Genomic DNA, 22,294 nt, shown 5'->3' on the forward strand with positions numbered 1-22,294 from the left:
GAAGCAATGCAATACTGAAGCTTTCATTTTGAAGGCTAAAAGGCCAAGACTAAATTTTTTAACACTGGCTTAGTATAAATCAGATTCTACCTTTGCAATAATGGAAAATATTAAATATTAAGGTTTTTAATTTTGAACAGCATTTTAAAGCTTTATTTTGAAAGGGCAATCATACCTTTTATATTACTGCTTTAAGTAATTCCATAATGCAAATGCCATATTTAAAATGATCAAAATAAAAAAAATATTCACAGCTTTATTAATTAGTAATAATCTTTAACTATGGATATTCTACTTCTGAAATAACGTACACTAGCTATAAATTATGTTTTGTTACTGGCTTGGGTAATTTAAAGATGCAGATTCTACATATGCAATAAGTAGGCCTAATACTATGAGAGGCTTCTGTTTTTAAGACTGTCTCTAAGATTTATTTTGAAAGGCTAAAATAATCTTTGGCACTTCGGTCATGTAATTTTGGGGTGGCAATTGTTCCCCTCACCACACACCCCTCGGTGACGCCACTGTAAAGTGTGCATTAGTACCGCAGCGCTTAGATTCAATTCCTCCATCTTCCCCACCAGATTCTGCTGTCTTCTTTATCATAAGCGCCTGAGGGTGGCGCCAAATGAATAAATGGTGTCCAAGCAGCTCCCATGTTAGACCACTCATTCCTACATGTAATGCATATCAACAAGTAAACTGTACAGCCTACCTGTTACATCATGATGCATTTCCTAGTTTTTGCAGAAAGGAACAGAATCAGAGATCATGCACAGTGACTGCATAATGAGCTCATTTAATAAGGTGCATTCCCGCCTCTGTTCCGAGGTGACCCACTTTGATGAGATATTCTTAAACTGAATGGAATCGCGCAGTATTTTTTTCTTTTCGCCGGGCTGGCAGCCGTGACTTATAATGTGATGTTGAGTGTGAAGTTGCTGTGTGAGCTGTGGAGGAAGTGGGAGCCCCACCTCCTCCCACGCTCCGACGAGTAGAGAGAGGCGGCAGAGAGAGAGAGGGGAGGAGAAGAGAGCTGGGGAGCAACTAACATACCCACAGTATCTCATCACTTGCTCTCTGGAAATGCTTCAGATGGGCTCCTTATAGTAGCTGCGAAAAACATTGCAGAAATGCAATTCCTGTCGCTGGCGTTCAGACATCCTGTGCGTCTTTTGAGTGGCTTTTGAGCTCCGGCGAAACTTGGACCGAAAGGGATGCGCGTATTTTGGCAGGGATCATATTTTTTGACATTTATTTTGAGGAATGTAAATGGCCATACCGAGTGAGAATCTTAATGTAATATATTTGTTTTGAAAACAGCCACCAATATCATAAGAACTGCTGCACTTTAACTTCCCCACTAGAACGGAGAGCTGTCCGTGCTGCAAGATCCAGACGACCGGCTGGGCGCAGGATCACCTCAGTTTGATAAAGAAAGTTGTCATTTGCAGCCCATTGGATTTTTAAGTGATTCATTGACGGGGGTTTGAGGGTTAGAGACCTGCCTCTGCGGACATATAAGCTGTGGACGATCTGCTACAAACGCGTATGCACAAGTCTCTCGCTCAGGTAATAATATATATATATACACATATTATTATATTATCAAGTTTTTGTTTTCCAAATTAAGCTGCGCTGGTAAGGTTTTGCATCTGTTCTTGAGCCATCCAATGCGCTTTTAGTAAATGCCACAAGTTGTCCACCAACAGTAAAATAGGCATGTTGCAGCTGGTAGGTGTTACAGGTTGATAAGATGCTGTGCTGATGGAGAGAGGCAGCAGTCCAGATATGTCAGCCACATTCAGCTTATGCCGGGTGATTGATTAGACGATGCATTTCAATTAAGACACATCCAGGAGACTCAACTTCCACCCTCCGGTGAGTGATGGCATGAAGTCATTAAGTCTGCGTATCAGCGCACTTCAGCGACATTAGAATTGCATGCGTTTCAGTCTTCAATCCGATGGGCTGATTGCATTTTTATAATACCAGTACGGTTCTGTGAAGCAGAAAATGCGATCCAATTGTATCACCCTGTCTCCTGTTATTTTTTTTTTGTTGCTCCGATCTAGGCGCAAATGCCACACTAATCGCCATCATTAGTGAAGGGGGCATCTTAATGTGGCGCTCTTTGCCCGTGCAAGGCAGTTTTCTGACTATAATAATAATAAGCCGCGTATAGTTTTCCTACAGTGGGAAAAAGAATCGTGCTCATAATTGAGAGGGACAGATCTTTAATCAGCGAATCTCTTCTGCTGAGAGTCAGGGGTGTTGTTCCTTCCTCACCACTCCACCGACCACCAGCCACATTTTAATAGTCTGTGTGCCACATAGTGATATCGTTGAAGTTCCCACATGGACTGTAGGCGAGGCTACAAGGCCGTCCAAACAGAGAGCAGAGCAGATCAAAACAGGCCAGTAACCCACTTTCACCCCGGATGTGACAAAACTACCATCTATCTATCTATCTATCTATCTATCTATCTATCTATTTATCTATCTATCTATCTATCTATCTATCTATCTATCTATCTATCTATCTATCTATCTATCTATCTATCTATCTATCTATCTATCTATCTATCTATCTATCTATCTGTCTGTCTGTCTAAACTTCTTATATTTCAGGTGCCATGCTTGTCAATAATATAGTTGGTCCCTTTCGGTACACTTCAACTGTCCGTATAGATCATAGTGACTTAGATCATAAAGCTTAGGGAGTGTGATAAGATGATTTTGATGATGGAAAAGGAATAAAGTTGTAAGGAAAATGTTTGTTAATTGCAATTGATATCATTGCACAATTCTACAATAAGTTAATAATATTATCTTAAATCCGTGCCAAACCCAGGACCATTTTTGGTGCAAAGACTAAAAATGTTTAAAAAGGCTTTTATTGACAAGCAACTGAATTTGGATAGCAAGTTCACACTCAATATATAATCAATATTGACTGTTTGACCAATTCTTTGGTCATAGTGTGACTGTTGAAAATACTAGCTTGCACAAACAATTTAGCACATGAAAGGCTAATCTTATAGGTGAACAAATTCATTCTTAGACCTGAGGGCATTAAATAGTGGCCATTTAACCTAACACGCATGTTACTGAATGGTGGGAGAAAGCCAGAGAATATGAAGAAAACCCACATATGCAAGGACAACAAAAATTATTTTTGATAGCAGAGTTCATATTCAGTATTTACCACTGTACAAAATATTGTCGGTCCATATTGACCTTATGACTAATCCCTTGGTCAAAATATGACAATTGTACCTAGCTAGCTTTGGACTATGCTAACTTCTTACAGGTATGAGGCAAATATTATCCAAATATCTATCTATCTATCTATCTATCTATCTATCTATCTATCTATCTATCTATCTATCTATCTATCTATCTATCTATCTATCTATCTATCTATCTATCTATCTATCTATCTATCTATCTATCTATCTATCTATCATCTACAGTATGTAACTTCAATACAGATTTGTTTGAGTCAGGAAGAAGGGCCCATATTTAATTGGATGGGCTTACAAGCAACCAATCCTGCAGTAATGTGTTACTTTCTATGTTATATATGTAAACCAAGCAGTGGCTTAGTATGCTTCTGCCTCAGGCCGACTCTGCTCTGGTCTGTGTAAGAAAGCGGGGAATAGATGACATGAACTGTCATTATGCGTATTCTTCTCTTTAAAGAATGTTGTAATGTCTAATTGCCGCCTCTTTGATCTAAGTTTAGTTAATGGATTTTTTTTTTTACATTTGATTGCAGTGACCCTCCATCAGAGATGGCAATGCACCTAGAAAATATTCTCTAACCAAAGGCCATCACTTTCTCATTACCAGAGGGCCAGGGGGTTTTGCACTCAGTCCAATTGCACAGCCATAACATTTTGCAGTAAATTCTATTGGGTGGATCAGCTGTTTAAGGGGGACCCATAGCTTCTGATACTACCCATCATAAATCACACTGGTAGGATGGTAATGTATTTTACCTGTTATACTAGCTAAAGGCGCAGAGTCAGCCGATACATCAAACCACATCAGTGAAGAAAATCATTAAATCAGCCGTTATCTCTTCACGCTGGCTAAGCAGCGATGAGCACATCCTACCGGAAGAATTCACGGTCTTGATTTGTAGCATGTAACACCCTGGCACGTTGCGCCAGGGTGTTCGGTTTTCCTGTTGGATTAGAATCAGTTCTTCCTGTTGTTGCAAAACAGCCAAGGCAATGAGATCATAAATAATCTATTTAATAAAGACTGCCTTTTTTATTTTTCTTCTTACATGTTGCATCATTTTCAATTACGCCTCAGTTCATTATGCACTGGAGTCTTTCTGCTGGACATGTGGAGCGGCCAACTTAAAGAGCAAATGTCATCTAGTCAGTCACTGAGTTGACACAGGACGCAGATAGTCTGTCTCTATGGCAACCAGAACAGGCACACATGCGCAGCAGTACAATTACATTGTGCCTCCCTATTAATAATCCCTATTTTGTATTAAATGACACAACACATGTTTAATAAGCTACTAACACTCTTTTTGCTTCTCCATCCAGAAAAGTGTTATAGATCTTCAAAAAAAACCTTTAAAATAATGGAAAACATTTAACTTCACAGCCTTTATGTCACTTAAAGGAAATGGATAATGATGGCAATTGCATATCACTGTTGATGTTATTGAATTTGAAGTTTATTGCGTGATGACATACATGAAGGCCCTTACTTTAGATGACGCTACCTCAAGGAATGTTGGTACTTCATTGGTTGAATCAGCTGATTGATTTAAAGTATTTGAATGTAATAATCAGTGCTAATAATAGCATAATGAAATTTTTAATGTTCTAAGAGTGATTTGATTAGTTTTGCCTGACAAACAAGATTTCCAGTAAATTGGAAATCTTGCTGCCTATAGTGAAAAGGTTTTTGTAGCAAGACACATCAAAGGTATTTTATGAAGACTGACCTGGAGTCAGGATAAATGAACAGGATCCAATCCTCAGCAGTCCTAAATATATTTCTGTATTTTCCTTTGGCCAATGTAGTAGTAAGTTTGGCAAGTAGCAAGTTTTTCACAGGTCATTGCCATGGCCGGGTTCAGCAACCTAAGCTTCATTAGTGCAGAGAAGCGTTCTCTCTCTCGAAAAAAAAAGCCACTAACTTAGAGGCGGCGCAGGGACATTGACTGTTGACACTTGGAAGTTGAAATGTTCCTTTGAACAGTTTGAGTCAGCCGGGTTGTCTAATGTGTGTAAATTCCATGTGGAGCAGGGTAGATCTTTCACCTTCTTTACAATCAGCAGAAATGCAACATCAGTAATGTGGTACTGAGCCTGTACGGACAAGGAGTGGTTGCTGTAAGGATTATGCTGTCTTTCAAAAGCATTGATGGAAACTGGTAGGTGTGCAAGCTAATGAAAAGATCAGAAGGAGAGACAATAGAATAGGATACAAAAAAAAAAAAACTACATCAGCTGTTGAAATTAAAGTTTGCTCGGTTTCTGCTTAAATTATGGTAACTTTATCAAAATTGCATTTTGCCCTATTTTTTAGCAAGTTATTTCTTCTTTTTTTTCTCTAAAAGAAAAAACTGTATTGTTGCACAAAGCCTTTCCTCTTCTCTTTTTTATGGAGATTTGGGTATTTGTTGTGGATTAAGGCATTCAACTATTTTCAAAACTTAGTGTTACCTTTAATTAAACTATTAAATGTTTCACTTTTTGTCTCTATGTAACAGCTATGCTGATTAAAAAAATTTTTTTTTTCCCTTTATATTCAGTTAGTTTTTGTCTCAGTTGGGTGTTTAAGATGAAGGCAGTGGAAGCTGCTTAATAGGAAACTGTATTTTATACAACGGGGTCTGCATGTCTGTAGTTTAATTAGGCTGTGAGAGAGCGAGAGAAAGCAAGACTCTCAGTCTCAATAGGAAAGTTTAACGAGTACAGCAAAGTTGCTCTGATTTATCCTATTGAGCTTTCAACCTGTTATGTTGGAAGTCATTTGGAAATCCCAGAATTAAGGTAAAGATCTATGTAGACAAGTAGAGACTGTCATTTTCCCCAGTGCAAGATGTGCCGAATACAGTGTAGAAAACAGTTCAAATTTTAAACTCTGTGTTCATATTTTTCTCACTCAAATAGATTGATACTAATACTAAACATAACTAGGGACCACTTACAGCCAGAAGACTACAGATTTTTTTTTTTTTTGTCAATTCTGCTACCTATATTATAGTTGCTAAAGAGAAATCAAATTGTTCAAAATCTGCAAAAGACAAAAGCTTAAGAAAAACACAAGATTCTAAATTGGCCACATAACTCTGAAGGGTTCCTTGCTAGTTATAATAATGTTATCGATGCTCTCGGTTTTTATCCATAGACCAAAAGCAAATCTATGATATAAACCACTTCTAAATTTTGTAGAAAAATATTGTATCTGTTGCTGCTCTTATTTTTTAAGGTAACATACGGAGACAGTTCTTGTTGCTTCTTAACAGACAAACTGTCCAAAGCTTGCCATAGGTAATTCTAAACTACTGTTACACAAAGGTAATGGCTGGTGGTCTTTTGCTTTCTGACTGTCAGTTCTTTTTGCAGCTGAAAATATTTTCATACAGCCAAATTATTCTTTCTTGTAAGTGAGAGACATTTTTAGCAGACTTCTTTCAGCCACCTCACCAGAACAGCGCAAGAATGAGAAAAAAATATCTAATCACTTCAGCACTTTCTCTGACATCTCTTTAAAAGAACGTTGAAATGTAGAAACACTATGACAAAAAAATTTCACAGTTTTAAATCGTAACATTTTAAACCTTGATGTCATTAACCTATCCATGCCCAACTTCTAAATTGCACTGGAATAAATGACTTGTGGGTGGTTTTGTCAGAAACAGTAAGATCCTTTTTTATTTATCTTAAAATGTGATGTAAAGACTTATTGTTATTCCGCAGCCATGATGAAAATGAGTCATGAACATCTTTCTCTATAGAACAGCTTGCAATAGTTTTAAAAATCCTGATTTGAACATGTAGTGTTCTTGATTCTTGGCAGTTATGCAGTAGTTAGCTTTAAATTCCTTCTTATACACTTCCTGCTTGCCTAAGGGCAATAATCCCATCAGGTAGTTTAATGCTGTCTTTGAAGGCTTACTTCCATACAGTGTTGCGGGATGCTTTCAGTTTCCCCTCTATGTTGGAATCATCTGGACCATTGGCTGATCACATCATGTGGCTGTGTGCTGAGTGCTGCTTCAGAGGTAGAGTTCAATTTCTATCCTTGCTCAGACAATAGTTCTCTAGATTGTATATTTTACCTTTCTGGGTTACATTTAATGAGGTGTTTTGATAAGTACATTTGTTGGCATTTTCAGCTTTAAAAGGAGATAATAATAATGGCAGAAAGCAAATAATGAATGGAAAAACGATCCACATTGGCTTCCTGGAACCATAACAGCTTTCCATAAAGACAACGCACTGTAAACTGTAGATTCATTGCTTTTACTACACTGAGAGTTTCCCAAGCATTATTCAGGTCAAGGTTTACCTGTGGTGCAGCTACTGAAAAGTTTTGGTACAATTTTCAATTTATGTGCTGTTCACTGAGGGCAAAAAAGTGTTTTCTTTATGCCCCTGCTCCTGGACATTTTCAGGTTGAGTTTTGAAAGCTAAAAATATTCTTTCTTCATCTTACTCATCCTGAATATTTTTAAATATTTTTTCGTGGCATGGCATGCATCTTCCCTATTATTATACATTTTATTCAAGTGAAAGCCAAGACCTTTACTATGAAACTCACAATGAAAGATTTGATTTAGGGGGGTTGTCGGGACTCAAAGAAGACAAACACATTTGCGCTCCATGGAATAACTAACCTCTTGCTCCTCCGTTTGATTTTATGCTGATTTGTGATCTGCCCGAATCAGCTTGTAAGTCTTGTGGGTCTCCACACCATCTGGGCTGGCAGACGATTACCAAGTTTTTCTAAGGAAAAAGCGCTGAGATGCAGGAAATCCCACTGCTGGTTGTGTTCAGCGCTTCTAATTTAGCCATTTTCTTGCTCAGGTCGCAAACTTGTGTGACATACAGCGGGTTTTCAAGTCTGACATGATTCGGCAGACACCAGTCTCAGTAGAAATTCTCTTCACCGTCTGAGTACTTTGGGGAAAAGGAACCTGATGCTGTTGGAACTTCTGATCTAATGTTTATAGTTGTGGAATTTCAAAAAAAATCTCAAAAGCATAGTGAAATTCTACTGATAAGAGATCCTTGCTACGTGATAGCATATTTCACTAACAACATGAATTTTTACCATCAATGTAAACAAAGAAAAAGAAAACACCAATTCACTGGCCTGCCAGGCACAGAGCCATCTGGAAGACAGGCATGAGGCCAACTGGAAGGCATTAAGTCATGAGTGTCATCAACCATAACAATCATGTCACTATCAAAGTATGCCTGCTCATGTTAGAAGTGGTTGTAATAGCTGAGGGACAGTTCCAGCTAAACAAAACATTATGAAATCAATTAGGGTTTTTATATCTAAATGGCCATTTTGTAAAGAACTAAACTCAATATTAGATAAAGAGACCGAGAAAGACGCATACAGCATTTCAAAAGAGTTAAAGCACATTTCATGAACCATACAGGCAATAACCTATACACAAACACACACACACACACACACACATCTGCAAATTTATTTTGTAACGTTGTTTAGTACGAACAAATAGAATAACATCATCCATTGACCTTATATATTGCCAGCAATATTTGTAGACACCCCTAATAAAGATGTGCAATACTGTGTGAATGTGTTTAAAGGATTTTTCACAAACATTATCTCACACTGAATATTTTTATTCTCTAGAGATCAACTAGTCTTGGATCCTCTTATAAGATCTCTTCTTCAGTATTAAGGATTGCTTTTCTACATATACATAATTTGTTTCATACCAAAACCCACCTGGTGTGTTAGTTTCTGAAAAAGTCAATCTTAATTTAATCTCTTCAATGCACACAGTTCCATTTAAGTTGTAGTAGAGTTCAACAAACTTTGCATCTTTTCATTTGCTATGGTAAGACAGAACATTTTATTTTTAATTTTTTTCTAGCAACACTCCGAAACAACCAGTCTGTATGTACAAAGGGTTGGATGATTATTATGGAGACTGGATGACCAAAAGATTCCAGTGTTTGCTGCAGTTCTCTAAAATGAGCCATGCAGATATTTTACCACCCCTACCAACCTGTTATCTCTGTAATTGTTTTCATCTCTGCATATGCACTTTCTTTTTTTAAAATGCTATAATAGTATTAATATAAGCACACACATTTCCTGGAATAAGAGCAAAACTTAACAACTGTGGGCTCCTAAATCATGTCACAAGTGTTTGGGTGTCACTAATAATGTTAGTCTAAACTACAGGAACTGTTTTTTCACAGTGTATTTGCTGTGTTTGTCATTTTGCCTGTTTGTTCTGCTTGCACTCATGAACACACAAATGCAACCCCCCCCCCGACACACACGCCCCGGATAGACACACACCCACACACACACTAAAGCACCCCTCACCATTCATGCAACATTGACTAGAGGTTTCCCTCCCAAAAATGCAAAATTGGACACATCAATATGTGAGCAATTAATGCATCAATAACCAGCACTTCCAATTTCAATGCATTCAAAATGAAATGGGATTTCTCATTGGATTTCTCTGCATTTGGGTTTTGTTGTCTAGTAACACACATTTTATTCCTTTCTGGAATATCATTTTATGTAAAGAAAAAGATACATCTTACTGTGTCTGCTTAAAATTATATTAGAATCATATAAATGTACTTACAGGTAGAGCACAAAAAATTTAAATATCATAAAGAGCATTCTATTTTTCTTCAAGCACAATAAGACTATGGTCACTGAACTTGTTTTAGGTACTGTTGGCAGTGTGGGCAGGTGCCAAGTCCTGCTGGATAATTAAGCATCATCAGCATCTCCATGAAGCTTGTCATCAGAAGGAAGCATCAAGACCTCTAAAGTTTCCTGGTAGATGGCAGCATTGACTGTATGCTTCAGAAAACACAGTGCCAACACCTGCAGATGACATGGTACTCCAAATCATCACCGTCTGCGGAAATGTCACACTGGACTTCAAGCAATGTGGATTCTGTGCCTCTTCTGGAGTCCTCTCCAGACTCTGGGACCTTGATTTCGAAATGAAATCGTTAATTTCATCTGAAAAGGTGACTTTGCACCACTGAGGAACATCCACTTCTTTTACTCCTTAGCCCAGGTGAGATGCTTATAGCCTATGTGTAGGATTTGTCTGTGCATAGTGGTGTTTGATGCACTCACTTCATCCACAGTCAGTACACTGTGAAGCTCTATCAAATTCTTGAATGGGCTTTCCTTGACATCCTTGAAAGGCTGCAGTTGTCGCTGTTGCTGGTGCATCTTTTCCTTCCACACAACCTTCTATGAATATGCCTGGATACAGCACTCTGTGAACAACCAGCTGCTTCTTTAGTAATGACCTTTCTGGTTTATCCTCCTTGTGAATGGTGTCCATCCTGGACATATGTCTAGTCAGTAGTCTTCCATGTGATTGTGTAGCCCACTGATCCAGACTGAGAGAACATTTAGAGGCTCATGAAACCTTTGCAGGTGTTTTGAGTTAAATCTATGATTAGCATGTGTCAACATGAATTTCCAATATTTAACCTTTTCACAATATTCAAATTTTCTGAGACATTGAGTTTTGGATTTTTATTATCTGTGAACCATAATTATCAAAATTAGAAAAGGCTTCAAGTATTTTACTGTATGTGTAATTAATCTATATAATATGAGTTTCACTTTCTGAAATGAGAGACAAAACATTTTGAACTTTGGCACAATATAATATTTTTTTACATGTCAAATAACAAAGACAGCTTTGATTCTGCTTGTTTTTCATTAATTCCCAATGGGATGAATATCAGATTGAGCACTAAAATTAGAACTGATTAAATATTTGTATGCATTTATTTGTGAGTCCAACATAAGCTACTTTTTTGATGTATAATAATGCAATGATTTAGCTTGATGTAAATTGGGAGGTGGGGAAGATGGCACACCAGTAGTGTTAAAAAGACTTTCCCTCATTTCTACAACTCTGCCTTTCCAAATCTGTGAAGACTTTTAGCTCAAAATAATTATCTTGATTTCCATGACTAAAATTGAGAAATATGTTAAAAGCCAAAATAGAAACAAGCACAAGGCAGCTGATAATGTAGCCAAAAGTGGTCAAATGTTATGAAAAATACTTTGTTACTACATTAGGGAGACATGCAATGAATTTGCATGTCTCACTTGTCTCCAAATAATCATTCCATGTTTTACTTATGAAGGTTTAACTGCACTACAATGATGTAACTGTTCGCTCAAAATACTATTTGTACGACACTGTCTGTCTTAGACCTGAAATTCTGAAAGTCTGTCTATAGTTAGTTTCTCATGTTATTTGGCCCTAACTTGCTTTAAGCCAATGCTATCTATGCTCTGTTTTGAAGGTAAGTTAAAATACTATGGTACAATCAAACTGTAACTGCAGTCAATTGTCATTTATTTTATTTGGCTCAGACATGGAGAAGAAAAACTACTACAGCCAGGTAAAATAAAGTATTTTCTTACCTGATAAACTATATACTCAGAAAAGACACCTGCAGCTATTTGTAGTGGCCGAGGCATGAACTGCCTTGTGTCCTCTTTCCTCATATTTCTGTTGTTCCTTCCTTCAAGTCCAAGATAGTATTTGTTTCATAATCATGGGTCCAGAAGTGCTTCCATAGGAGATACTCTGTTTGGTTGGTGATGGGAAATCCGTCCTCCGTCCCCCTGTGTGGGAAGACATTTCCTGCACAGATGATATTGGTTGCAAAAGTGCCCACTATTCCCTTTCTCTGTATCATCAATAAGCTGCCACACGTCTATTTGACAAAGTGTTGTAAAAAAAAAAAGTATTTTTTTTGTTGTTTTTTTTTGTCAAGAAAACAATCCATTATCTGTCTACAGCAGTAGATATCCACATGTGGTAATGACATTATATTTTGGGGGACTCAAAAGGCTCTTTTTGTTTTTTTGCATAGAAAAATAATTGAAAAATCAATAGTAATTTATTCATGTTTCAGATATTTTAAATTATTTTAGGTTTTCTGACTCTAAAACATAATAGCATAGGGTCTTTACCAGGCTATTAAAAATTCAGCGTTCCTGTATTTTGGCAGCTCAACTAAAAACAAGGAAGTTACGATACTGGCAAAATAACAGTATTGACTATGGAGTGGTCTAGCCTAACTAATCCCTGAGCCGTGAGAGCCAGTATTGATCCTTATATTTTAACTGCACTACCAACACAAATCCACTGTATAACTTACAGCCAGCACCAACTTAAACAATACATGATGATTTTCGGTGGTGGTGCGCTCCCCTGATGTACTGCACATGTAAAAAAGTTTAAAACTGTTTTCCACCATTAAGTTTTAAAAAGCACCACTGATGCTTAACCTCAGTGATTTGCTCCTATTTCAATTTTTCCTAACACACAAACTCACATGCACACATAGCTCACACAGCTCCCCCACTCATTGTCTAATGGTATAATACAGAAATAATGAGTCTCTCTGGTTGTGAGATTTTGTATTACATTTTTATTTGATTATTCAGCTGAAACAATCCACACTGGCCTTCAAGTTTGTTTTGTGTGTGAGCTTGCAAGATTTAATTTCATGTTCTGACATTAATTTCTACATGAAATTCATAAAGCAGAGATATTCATTGAAGCTCTTGAAGCTTTGGGAAAGAAAGAAAATCATTGTGGTATGTGGTTATTATTGCATCTTTCAACAAAAAAGTACCTCTTTTTTATTGCCTCTAGGTCTGCTTAGGTTTCTACAATGTATTAACAAAAATAAATACATCTCTGGGCATACAGCAACCAGATAACAATGTAATGATTTTCCTCCATTCCCTGCTGACTAAATATTAAATTCTGGAGTGCAAGAGCTGCTGATATGTGCCCTATGATTTCACTTTAAGTTAAAATATGTAATTATTTCCTGTGAAACTTGCTCCAGCTTGGAACTAGCTAGAGGAGAATGCTGAAGTGGGATTTCTGAGAGAAATTATCATCTTGACCCAAATTATCTTCTCTTCATTTTTACAGGCAGATCTTCTGATGACCTAATGGAATTGAATTTACGAGTAGTACTGTTTTGGGTCATGGCACTGCACTGTGGCTCTGTCAATGGCAGTATCCTCTACCGGGTCCAGGAGGAGCAGCCCCCCAACACTCTCATAGGCAGCCTGGCAGCAGACCAGGGCCTGCCAGATTCAGGTCACCTCTACAAGCTAGAGGTGGGCGCCCCTTATCTTCGAGTTGATGGGAAGACAGGAGACATTTTCACTACAGAGATTCCAATAGACAGAGAGACCCTCCGGGACTGTCGGTCCTTGGCTAAGGGCAAGCCATGCTACTTGGAATTTGAAGTATCGGTAACAGATCTGTTACAAAACCAGAGCCCACGACTTATTGAAGGACGCATTGAAGTACAGGACATCAATGACAACACCCCACAATTTCCCTCTTCTGTGCTCACCATCTCGGTGCCTGAGAACACAATCATGGGGGCATTATTCTCCATACCTCTAGCCACTGACAGGGACTCTGAGAGGAATGGAGTGGCCGACTATGCTCTGACTGCGGGCCCAGATGCTGCAACCCTATTTGGTTTACAAGTTGCTGATGACAGGGGAGGGAAACTCCCACAGCTCATAGTCCTTGGCAATTTGGACCGCGAGTTAAAGGATTCATATGACCTCACCATCAAAGCGGTGGATGGAGGGAACCCTCAGCGCTACAGCAGTGCTTTGCTCAGGGTGGTTGTGACCGATGCTAACGATAACTCCCCTAAGTTTGAAAAGTCTTCATATGATGCAGAACTTTCAGAAAACAGTCCAGTGGGACACTCCGTGTTACAGGTGAGATTGTTTTCGAATATTTATATTTTGTGTAATGCTTTTGTATATGTTTTAAATGACCGCAAAATTTGAAATACTAACAAGGTATTTGTCCTAGTTTAATTTCAAATTTGAGTTCTTTTTGGAATTTCCAGTCCCAATTCCAAAAAATTTGGAACATTGTGTAAAATCTCAATAAATACTGAATGCAATAATTTTTTAAACTAAGAAATTCTACAATAAAAAAAACAAGAAAGGAAGAGGCAACAAGATGCTATAAAAGTAAGAGATACTTAGGTATGAATCTATGGGTTGACATTTGTAAAGTTAAACAGTCAAAATTTTGGGTTATTTACCTTGTCATAAGAGAAAGAAAATGGGGGTTCATTTTAAAAGTCATATTTTCACTGTGTCTACAATTTTTTCTGCTGTTGCTAAACCAGTATCTTTATTATAAACATTCTAATAATGCTATTTATTATTAAGATTTTAATACTAATTTGTCATTCAGACATTTATAAATGTCACAGTTTCAAAACTAAACATTTAATTAGCAAGTTAAATATGTAGCCCCAAATTAAATGTTTCGCTCTGAGCTAAATATTTCATTGGCAAGCTAAATATTAAGCTTGGACCTAAACCTTTAGATTGTAACTAAATATTTAGTTTACAAACTAAGGAATTTTATAAACTAAATATTTAATAATAATAATAATAATTTAGTTTAACATAGTATGAAGCAAAATACAGAATAAACAACTGCTGAACTTTGTTGTAGCTGTTTTAATGTGTGTTCCACAGAATATTGCACCTTTTTGCCGTTCCGTTTTTCATAGAATAACACAAACAAATACAAACTGGTATTAGCCAGGCTAGAATGGTGGACCAATTTCAGATTATCAGAAATAATTCTGAACAGAATAATATAAAGACCTTAAATTATCCATCATGTTCACTTAATATCCAAATATTTCAAGGATCTGGAGATATGACTCCGAGCGAAGGATGAGGCTGGGAGTGAATAATGGATGGCTATGCCATCCAAAAATACAGATTAAAGTTCCATCATGCACAGAGGAAGCCACATGTAAACACTATCTAGCAACTGTGCGGTTTTCTTCGGGCCAAGACCTCATCCATCCATTTTCTGTACCCACTTCTTGCGTACAGGGTTGTGGGAGAGCTGGTGCCTATCTCTAGCGGTCTACGGGTGAAAGGTGGGGTACACCCTGGACAGGTCGCCAGTCCGAAGCACAGAGACACACAGGACAAACAACCATGCACAGACCCATTAATGCCTGAGGGCAATTTAGAGAGACCAATTAAACTAACAGTCATGTTTTTGGACTGTGACTTTCCAGATTAAGTCAAAGTAGAAGACTGTTCTGTGATCAGACAGAATTGAAATTTGAAATTATTTTTTTAAACAGCAAACACAATGTCCTGCATACTAAACAGAACAGAGATCATCCAAACTGTTATCAGCACACAGTTCCAAAGCATGAATCTGTGATGGTACAGGGGCACATACAGTAAGTGCCTATGGCATCGGCAGCTCACATATCTGGAAATGCATCAGTACAAAAAAAGTCTGTACTAGTTTATTAACAACACATGATCTATCCAGTCAATGTCCTTTTCAGGGAAGGCCATACATATTTCAGTGAGACAATGCTAAAACACATACTGCATCCATTATTACAGCACTGGTTTGTTATAGACAAGTCTGGGTGTTGAACAAGCCTTTCTGCGGTCCAGCCTTTGTTGATGACATTCTGTGCAACATAAAACAATCAAGCAAAAAAAAAGACCTGGTATTGTTGAACAGTCCTATATACGGAAAGAATAGGATATTCACCTGTAAAAACCCCAGAAACTATTTTCATTAGTTCTTAACTGTCAATGGGCTGTGTTAAAATGAAGAGGCATTGGTTCAGTCTAAATATCTGCCCAATTGTTTTTAGATGTGTTGCTGAGTTTAAAAATTACCATATTTTCTTCTGAAAATGTTTTTCTTAGTTTGAATATTTGAAACATGTACTATGGCCATTGTGAATAAAATATGGATTTCTGAGTTTTGCAAATCATTGCATTTTGTTTTATACAAGTTTCCAACTTTAGGATTAGGGTTGCACCCTCTGAATTAATTGTGTAAGTTTTTTAAACACTTTCTGACGTGATATGTGTTATATGAAGATTAATTACCATCCTTTAACCCGTTAATACATACTATATGAAACACAACTTTAGTGCAGTATGCTTTTATAGGTAATTAAGCTGCTCATTCCTTCCTGTGGTATTACACTCTCACAAAAAAAAAGAATAAGAATAACACAGTGTCAGGGTGTAGGCGTAAGATGTTATGTGCAGCATTTTCTTAATTTATTGCTGTGAAATCTTTACTGACTGCGATAGCCCCTAATGTCTTACCATATGTTTTCATGTTGATCTAGAAAAGGAAATAAGACAAAAAACAACTGCTGTAACAAAACTATCAAAATCAAAGTGGAAAGGCTATAAAGAAATGTTCTTAAATAAAGTGTGCATGCTGTGCTTTGAAGTTATCATAGTTACCTTGATCGGTTTATTCAGTTATTTAATCACACATATACAGGGGGAAAAAAAATGTAACACCAGTTTCCTTTCCTTAGTTTGTTGCATGTAATTCATGCCTTTAACCACACATTTTGTTTTGTTTATAGGTCAAAGCAAATGACTCTGACATGGGCCCCAATGGAGAAATTGAATACACCATTCACCAAGCAGTCGACCCAGTGCCAAAACTCCTACGAATTGATCGGTCTACCGGCATTATCTATGTCAAAGGACCACTGGACAGGGAGGAAATCAGCAGCTTGTCCTTCTATGTGGTGGCAAGGGATAAGGGTCCTCAACCTAAGAGCTCTAAGACGTTTGTAACTATTGAAGTGACTGATCAAAATGACAATGCTCCTGCAGTGGAAATTCGTGGAATTGGTCTCGTGACTCACAGTGAAGGAGTGGCTAACATTTCAGAGGACATGCCAGTTGGGACAGCTGTTGCTTTGGTGCAAGTGTCTGACAAAGACGAAGGAGAAAATGCTGTGGTTACTTGCGTGGTAGCAGGAGATGTGCCCTTTCAGCTTCGTCCTGCCAGTGACTCTCCCACTGACAACAGGAGAAAATATTTTCTTCAGACAACTACACCACTTGACTTTGAGAGAGTCAGGGAATACAGAGTAGAAATTGTCGCAGTGGATTCTGGAAACCCAGCACTGTCCAGCACAAACTCCCTAAAGGTGCAGGTGACTGACGTGAATGACAACTCCCCAATATTTTCCCCAACCTTATTTGAGGTTGATTTTGCTGAAGAAAACCAACCAGGTGAGAGGGTTTTGGATGTCACTGCTACAGATGCTGACAGTGGCACTAATGCCCAACTCCTATATAATATTGTGGCAGACTCAACCATCAGAGGCTTGTTTGAGATTGACCCTAACTCAGGTGAAGTAAGAGCTCGAAGCCCACTGGATCGTGAACATAAAGAGCGGTATGAGTTTTGGATCACAGCGGCAGATAAAGGTTCACCTAGCCATAAAGGAACAGCAACAGTTGTGGTGAAAGTTCTTGACCGCAATGACAATGAGCCAAAGTTCATGCTTAGTGGTTACAGCTTTTCAGTATTGGAAAACATGCCTCCTCTAAGTCCTGTCGGCATGGTGACGGTTCAAGATATGGACAAAGGTGAGAATGCTCGTGTTCACCTCTCTGTAGAACCTGATGGAGGGAAGTTTGTAGTACAAAATGGAACAGGTACCATTCTCTCAAGCATCTCATTCGACAGAGAAAAAGAAAGTAGCTATACTTTCCGTCTAAAGGCAGTGGATGGGGGAGAACCACCCAAGTCCTCCTATGTTGGTGTCACTATCAATGTACTGGATGAAAATGACAATGACCCCGTTATCACAAAGCCCTCCAATTCCTCCTTCAGGCGGTTATCACCTCTAGCATCCCCAGACAGCCATGTTGAGGTGGTGGAGGCTGAAGACCTGGACAGTGGGCCAAATGCAGAGCTAGTCTTCAATATTGCTGGGGGAAATCCTTACCAATTATTCCGCATCTCCCCCACTACAGGAGAGATCACTCTAGCAAAGGAGATGACCCGCAAACATGGGGGACTGCATCGTCTAGTGGTGCGGGTGAGTGACAGGGGAAAGCCTCCACGCCATGCTACTGCTCTGGTTCACATCTATGTCAATGAAACAATTTCAAATGTCAGTTTAGTGGAAGCCTTAGTTGGACACAGTCTATACACTCCACTAGACAGAGACATTGCAGGCGATCCTGACAGTGGTTTTGCTGCACATCGCAGTAACATTCTGTTTGGAAGCCTTGCTGGCGTGGCAGGAGTTGTTATGCTGATCTTGGTGGTGGTGTTTATTCGACACCGCCTTCAGAGAGAAACAAAGAGTGGCTATCAGGCAGGTAAAAAAGAAACAAAGGACCTATACGCCCCCAAGCAGGCACCAAAAAACGCCAAAGGCAAACGAGGAAGAAAAGGCAAGCCACAGAAGTCTACAAAGGCACTTGGGGAAAATGAGGAGGTCGGCATTCAAAAGAGTCTAAAGTTTAACCTTGATGGAGTCAACGATAGCCCTCGAATACACCTGCCATTGACATATTCACCGGGAAGCCCTGACATCGGCAGGCATTACCGCTCCAACTCTCCCTTACCTTCTATCCAGCTGCAAGCCCAGTCCCCCTCAGCTTCTCAGAAGCACCAAGCCGTGCAGGACCTCCCTGCAGCCAACACCTTCGTTGGAACTGGAGGAGATGACAACTCTACCGGCTCAGACCAGTACTCAGATTACAGCTACAAGACCAGCCAACCCAAGTATAACAACAAGCAGGTACAGTAAGCCTCTACTACTGTCTAGGTGGTCCACTGGAGGAGTACATGATTTGTGTGTTCTATGTGTGGTTTTAAGGTATTAATAAGGATTAAGTAAATATAGCACCTAAAAATCCACATTATAGTCAGCTTCTGTCGTTTGCTAAAATTTACTTAAAGGAAGGTATCGTATGAAAAAATGTTAATGATGTAAATGGCATATATTTTATTAGTATCATCATTCTGGACTATAAAAGTGGAAAAATTATAACATTTATTGCAGATTTGTTACTGTCATTTCCTCTTAGTATTCTCAATATCATTCACTTGAGGCCTTTTTAATGATGTAAATTGATGATAATGTCTAATATAGTTTGAAACAGATAAGTGAAACATATTTTAATGGACATCAGACAGTGGGATGACCACTGAGATTATGTTTTAGAAATAATGTTTCAATCCTGATCAAGCATAATCATATGACCACATACAGATGAAGTAAGTGACAATGATTGTTTCTTAATTATTGTTAGTAGGTGGGATATATTGGGCAGCAGCTGGACATTGTGTCCTGAGGTTAATGTGTTCGAAGCAGGAATACGGACAATTATAGGGATATAAGCCAGGTTTACAGGAGCAGTGGTGAGCAGCTAAGGCTCAGTGATGTAGAGTGAAACTTGGCCCGTGTGGTCTGACCAAACAGACATGCTGCTGTAGCTTAAATTGTTTTATAGGTTAATGGTGTTTTTTCATTATACTCATGGCATTGCATTTTTTGCATACAATGCTGCATAACCAGTCAGGGCGCCGGTCATAAAGTTATGCCTGTTAGATATTGAGAAAATTTAATTTAATATAAGCTGCAGGGACATTCTGCCCTGTACCTTTGTAACCTCCCCTTAGTTTAAAAGTGAAAATAGAGACCATTTGACCATTTACTATACCTCCAGAGGACTGCGATGGCCTGTCATATTTAGTTTTTCCATCAGACTGGCAGCAGAGTGGAGCATGCGAGGTCCATTTTTTTCTGTTACTTACTTCCACTCCTGCACCCGACCTCCAGTGCTCTGGATCTCTACAGGTCACTTGCTCTTATCTCTCTGCTCCTTATGCTCTTATCTCCTCTTATCTTGACAACATTTGGCAAGACTCAAATTGCCATGGAAACAGAAAATATTAATAGAGTCAGAGGGGATTACAAACCGGGAAAAAACTGGAATCTAGGGATAGAAAGCTAGTGTGTCTTTAGGTTTCTGTGTCATTTGCAACTGTGTGAATGTGTGTGTTGGACTAGACAAGTACAGGGGTTGGACAATGAAACTGAAACACCTGGTTTTAGACCACAATAATTTATTAGTATGGTGTAGGGCCTCCTTTTGCGGCCAATACAGCATCAATTCGTCTTGGGAATGACATATACAAGTCCTGCACAGTGGTCAGAGGGATTTTAAGCCATTCTTCTTGCAGGATAGTGGCCAGGTCACTACCTGATACTGGTGGAGGAAAACGTTTCCTGAGTCACTCCTCCAAAACAGCCCAAAGTGGCTCAATAATATTTAGATCTGGTGACTGTGCAGGCCATGGGAGATGTTCAACTTCACTTTCATGTTCATCAAGCCAATCGTTCACCAGTCTTGCTGTGTGTATTGGTGCATTGTCATCCTGATACATGGCACCGCCTTCAGGATACAATGTTTGAACCATTGGATGCACATGGTCCTCAAGAATGGTTCGGTAGTCCTTGGCAGTGACGCGTCCATCTAGCACAAGTATTGGGCCAAGGGAATCCCATGATATGGCAGCCCAAACCATCACTGATCCACCCCCATGCTTCACTCTGGGCATGCAACAGTCTGGGTGGTACGCTTCTTTGGGGCTTCCCCACACCGTAACTCTCCTGGATGTGGGGAAAACAGTAAAGGTGGACTCATCAGAGAACAATACATGTTTCACATTGCACCATTGAAACCGACGTTTGGCATTAGCATGAGTGACCAAAGGTTTGGCTATAGCAGCCCGGCCGTGTATATTGACCCTGTGGTGCTCCTGATGGACAGTTCTGGTGGAAACAGGAGAGTTGAGGTGCACATTTAATTCTGCTGTGATTTGGGCAGCCGTGGTTTTATGTTTTTTGGATACAATCCGGGTTAGCACCTGAACTGCATTTCAATATTTTGAGCAAAACTGTGCTCTTACCCTGCTAATTAAACCTTCCCACTCTGCTCTTACTGGTGCAATGTGCAATCAATGAAGACTGGCTACCAGGCTGGTCCAATTTAGCACCTCCCACACTAAAATGACAGGTGTTTCAGTTACATTGTCCAACCCCTGTACATGTGTGTATATATTTGAGTTTGCAGTGTGTGAGGGGGATTGGGAGGGCAACTATTATCCTTGAATAGTATAATGTGCTATATAATGCAGCCAAATGTCCAGATGTCTTGATCCCTCCCATGTAACACACTATACTTGAGCTCTTGAAACTCATCTGTTTTTCTCCAGTTATAAATAACTAATATATATATATATATATATATATATATATATATATATATATATATATATATCGTACTCGTCGTCTTCCGCTTTATCCGGGACCGGGTCGCGGGGGCAGCAGACTCAGCAGAGACGCCCAGACGCCCCTCTCCACAGACACCTCCTCCAGCTCCTCCGGGGGGAGCCCAAGGGGTTTCCAGGCCAGCCGAGAGACATAGTCCCTCCAGCGTGTCCTGGGTCGTCCCCTGGGCCTCCTCCCGGTGGGACGTGCCTGGAACACTTCCCGAGGAAGGCGTCCAGGAGGCATCCGGTATAGATGCCCGAGCCACCTCAACTGGCCCCTCTCGATGTGGAGGAGCAGCGGCTCTACTCCGAGCCCCTCCCGGATGGCCGAGCTCCTCACCCTATCTCTAAGGGAGTGTCCGGCCACCCTACGGAGGAAGCTCATTTCAGCCGCTTGTACTTAAACACCTCCACTTGAGGCAGTATATATACATATACATATATATATATATATATATGAATATATATATATATACATATATATATATATATATATATATATATATATATATATATATGAATATATATATATATATATATATGAATATATATATATATATATATATATATTCATGAATATATATATATATATATATGAATATATATATATATATATATTCATGAATATATATATATATATATTCATATATATATATATATTCATATATATATATATATTCATATATATATATTCATGAATATATATATATATATATTCATATATATATATATTCATATATATATATATATATATATATATATATATATATATATATATATATATTCATATATATATATATATATATATGAATATATATATATGAATATATATATATATATATATATATATATATATATTTT

At 38.6% G+C, this 22,294-nt stretch overlaps 1 protein-coding gene across 4 annotated transcripts in view; it reads left to right on the forward strand.

The window, feature by feature from the left end:
• Positions 1–1,087: 1,087 nt before the first annotated feature.
• The window catches only part of pcdh1a (protocadherin 1a), a 199,366-nt gene continuing 178,159 nt past the window's right edge, over positions 1,088–22,294 (forward strand). For all 4 annotated transcript variants that reach the window (XM_047379502.1, XM_047379503.1, XM_047379504.1 and 1 more), the window contains exons 1-3: positions 1,088–1,572; positions 13,211–14,025; positions 16,707–18,893. In XM_047379502.1, the coding sequence (XP_047235458.1) occupies positions 13,231–14,025; positions 16,707–18,893 (2,982 nt within the window). In that variant the 5' untranslated portion in view covers positions 1,088–1,572; positions 13,211–13,230. The remainder of the gene's footprint in view (positions 1,573–13,210; positions 14,026–16,706; positions 18,894–22,294) is intronic.

Source organism: Girardinichthys multiradiatus, chromosome 11 (assembly GCF_021462225.1).
Source record: "Girardinichthys multiradiatus isolate DD_20200921_A chromosome 11, DD_fGirMul_XY1, whole genome shotgun sequence".
Classification (NCBI taxonomy): Eukaryota; Metazoa; Chordata; class Actinopteri; order Cyprinodontiformes; family Goodeidae; genus Girardinichthys; species Girardinichthys multiradiatus.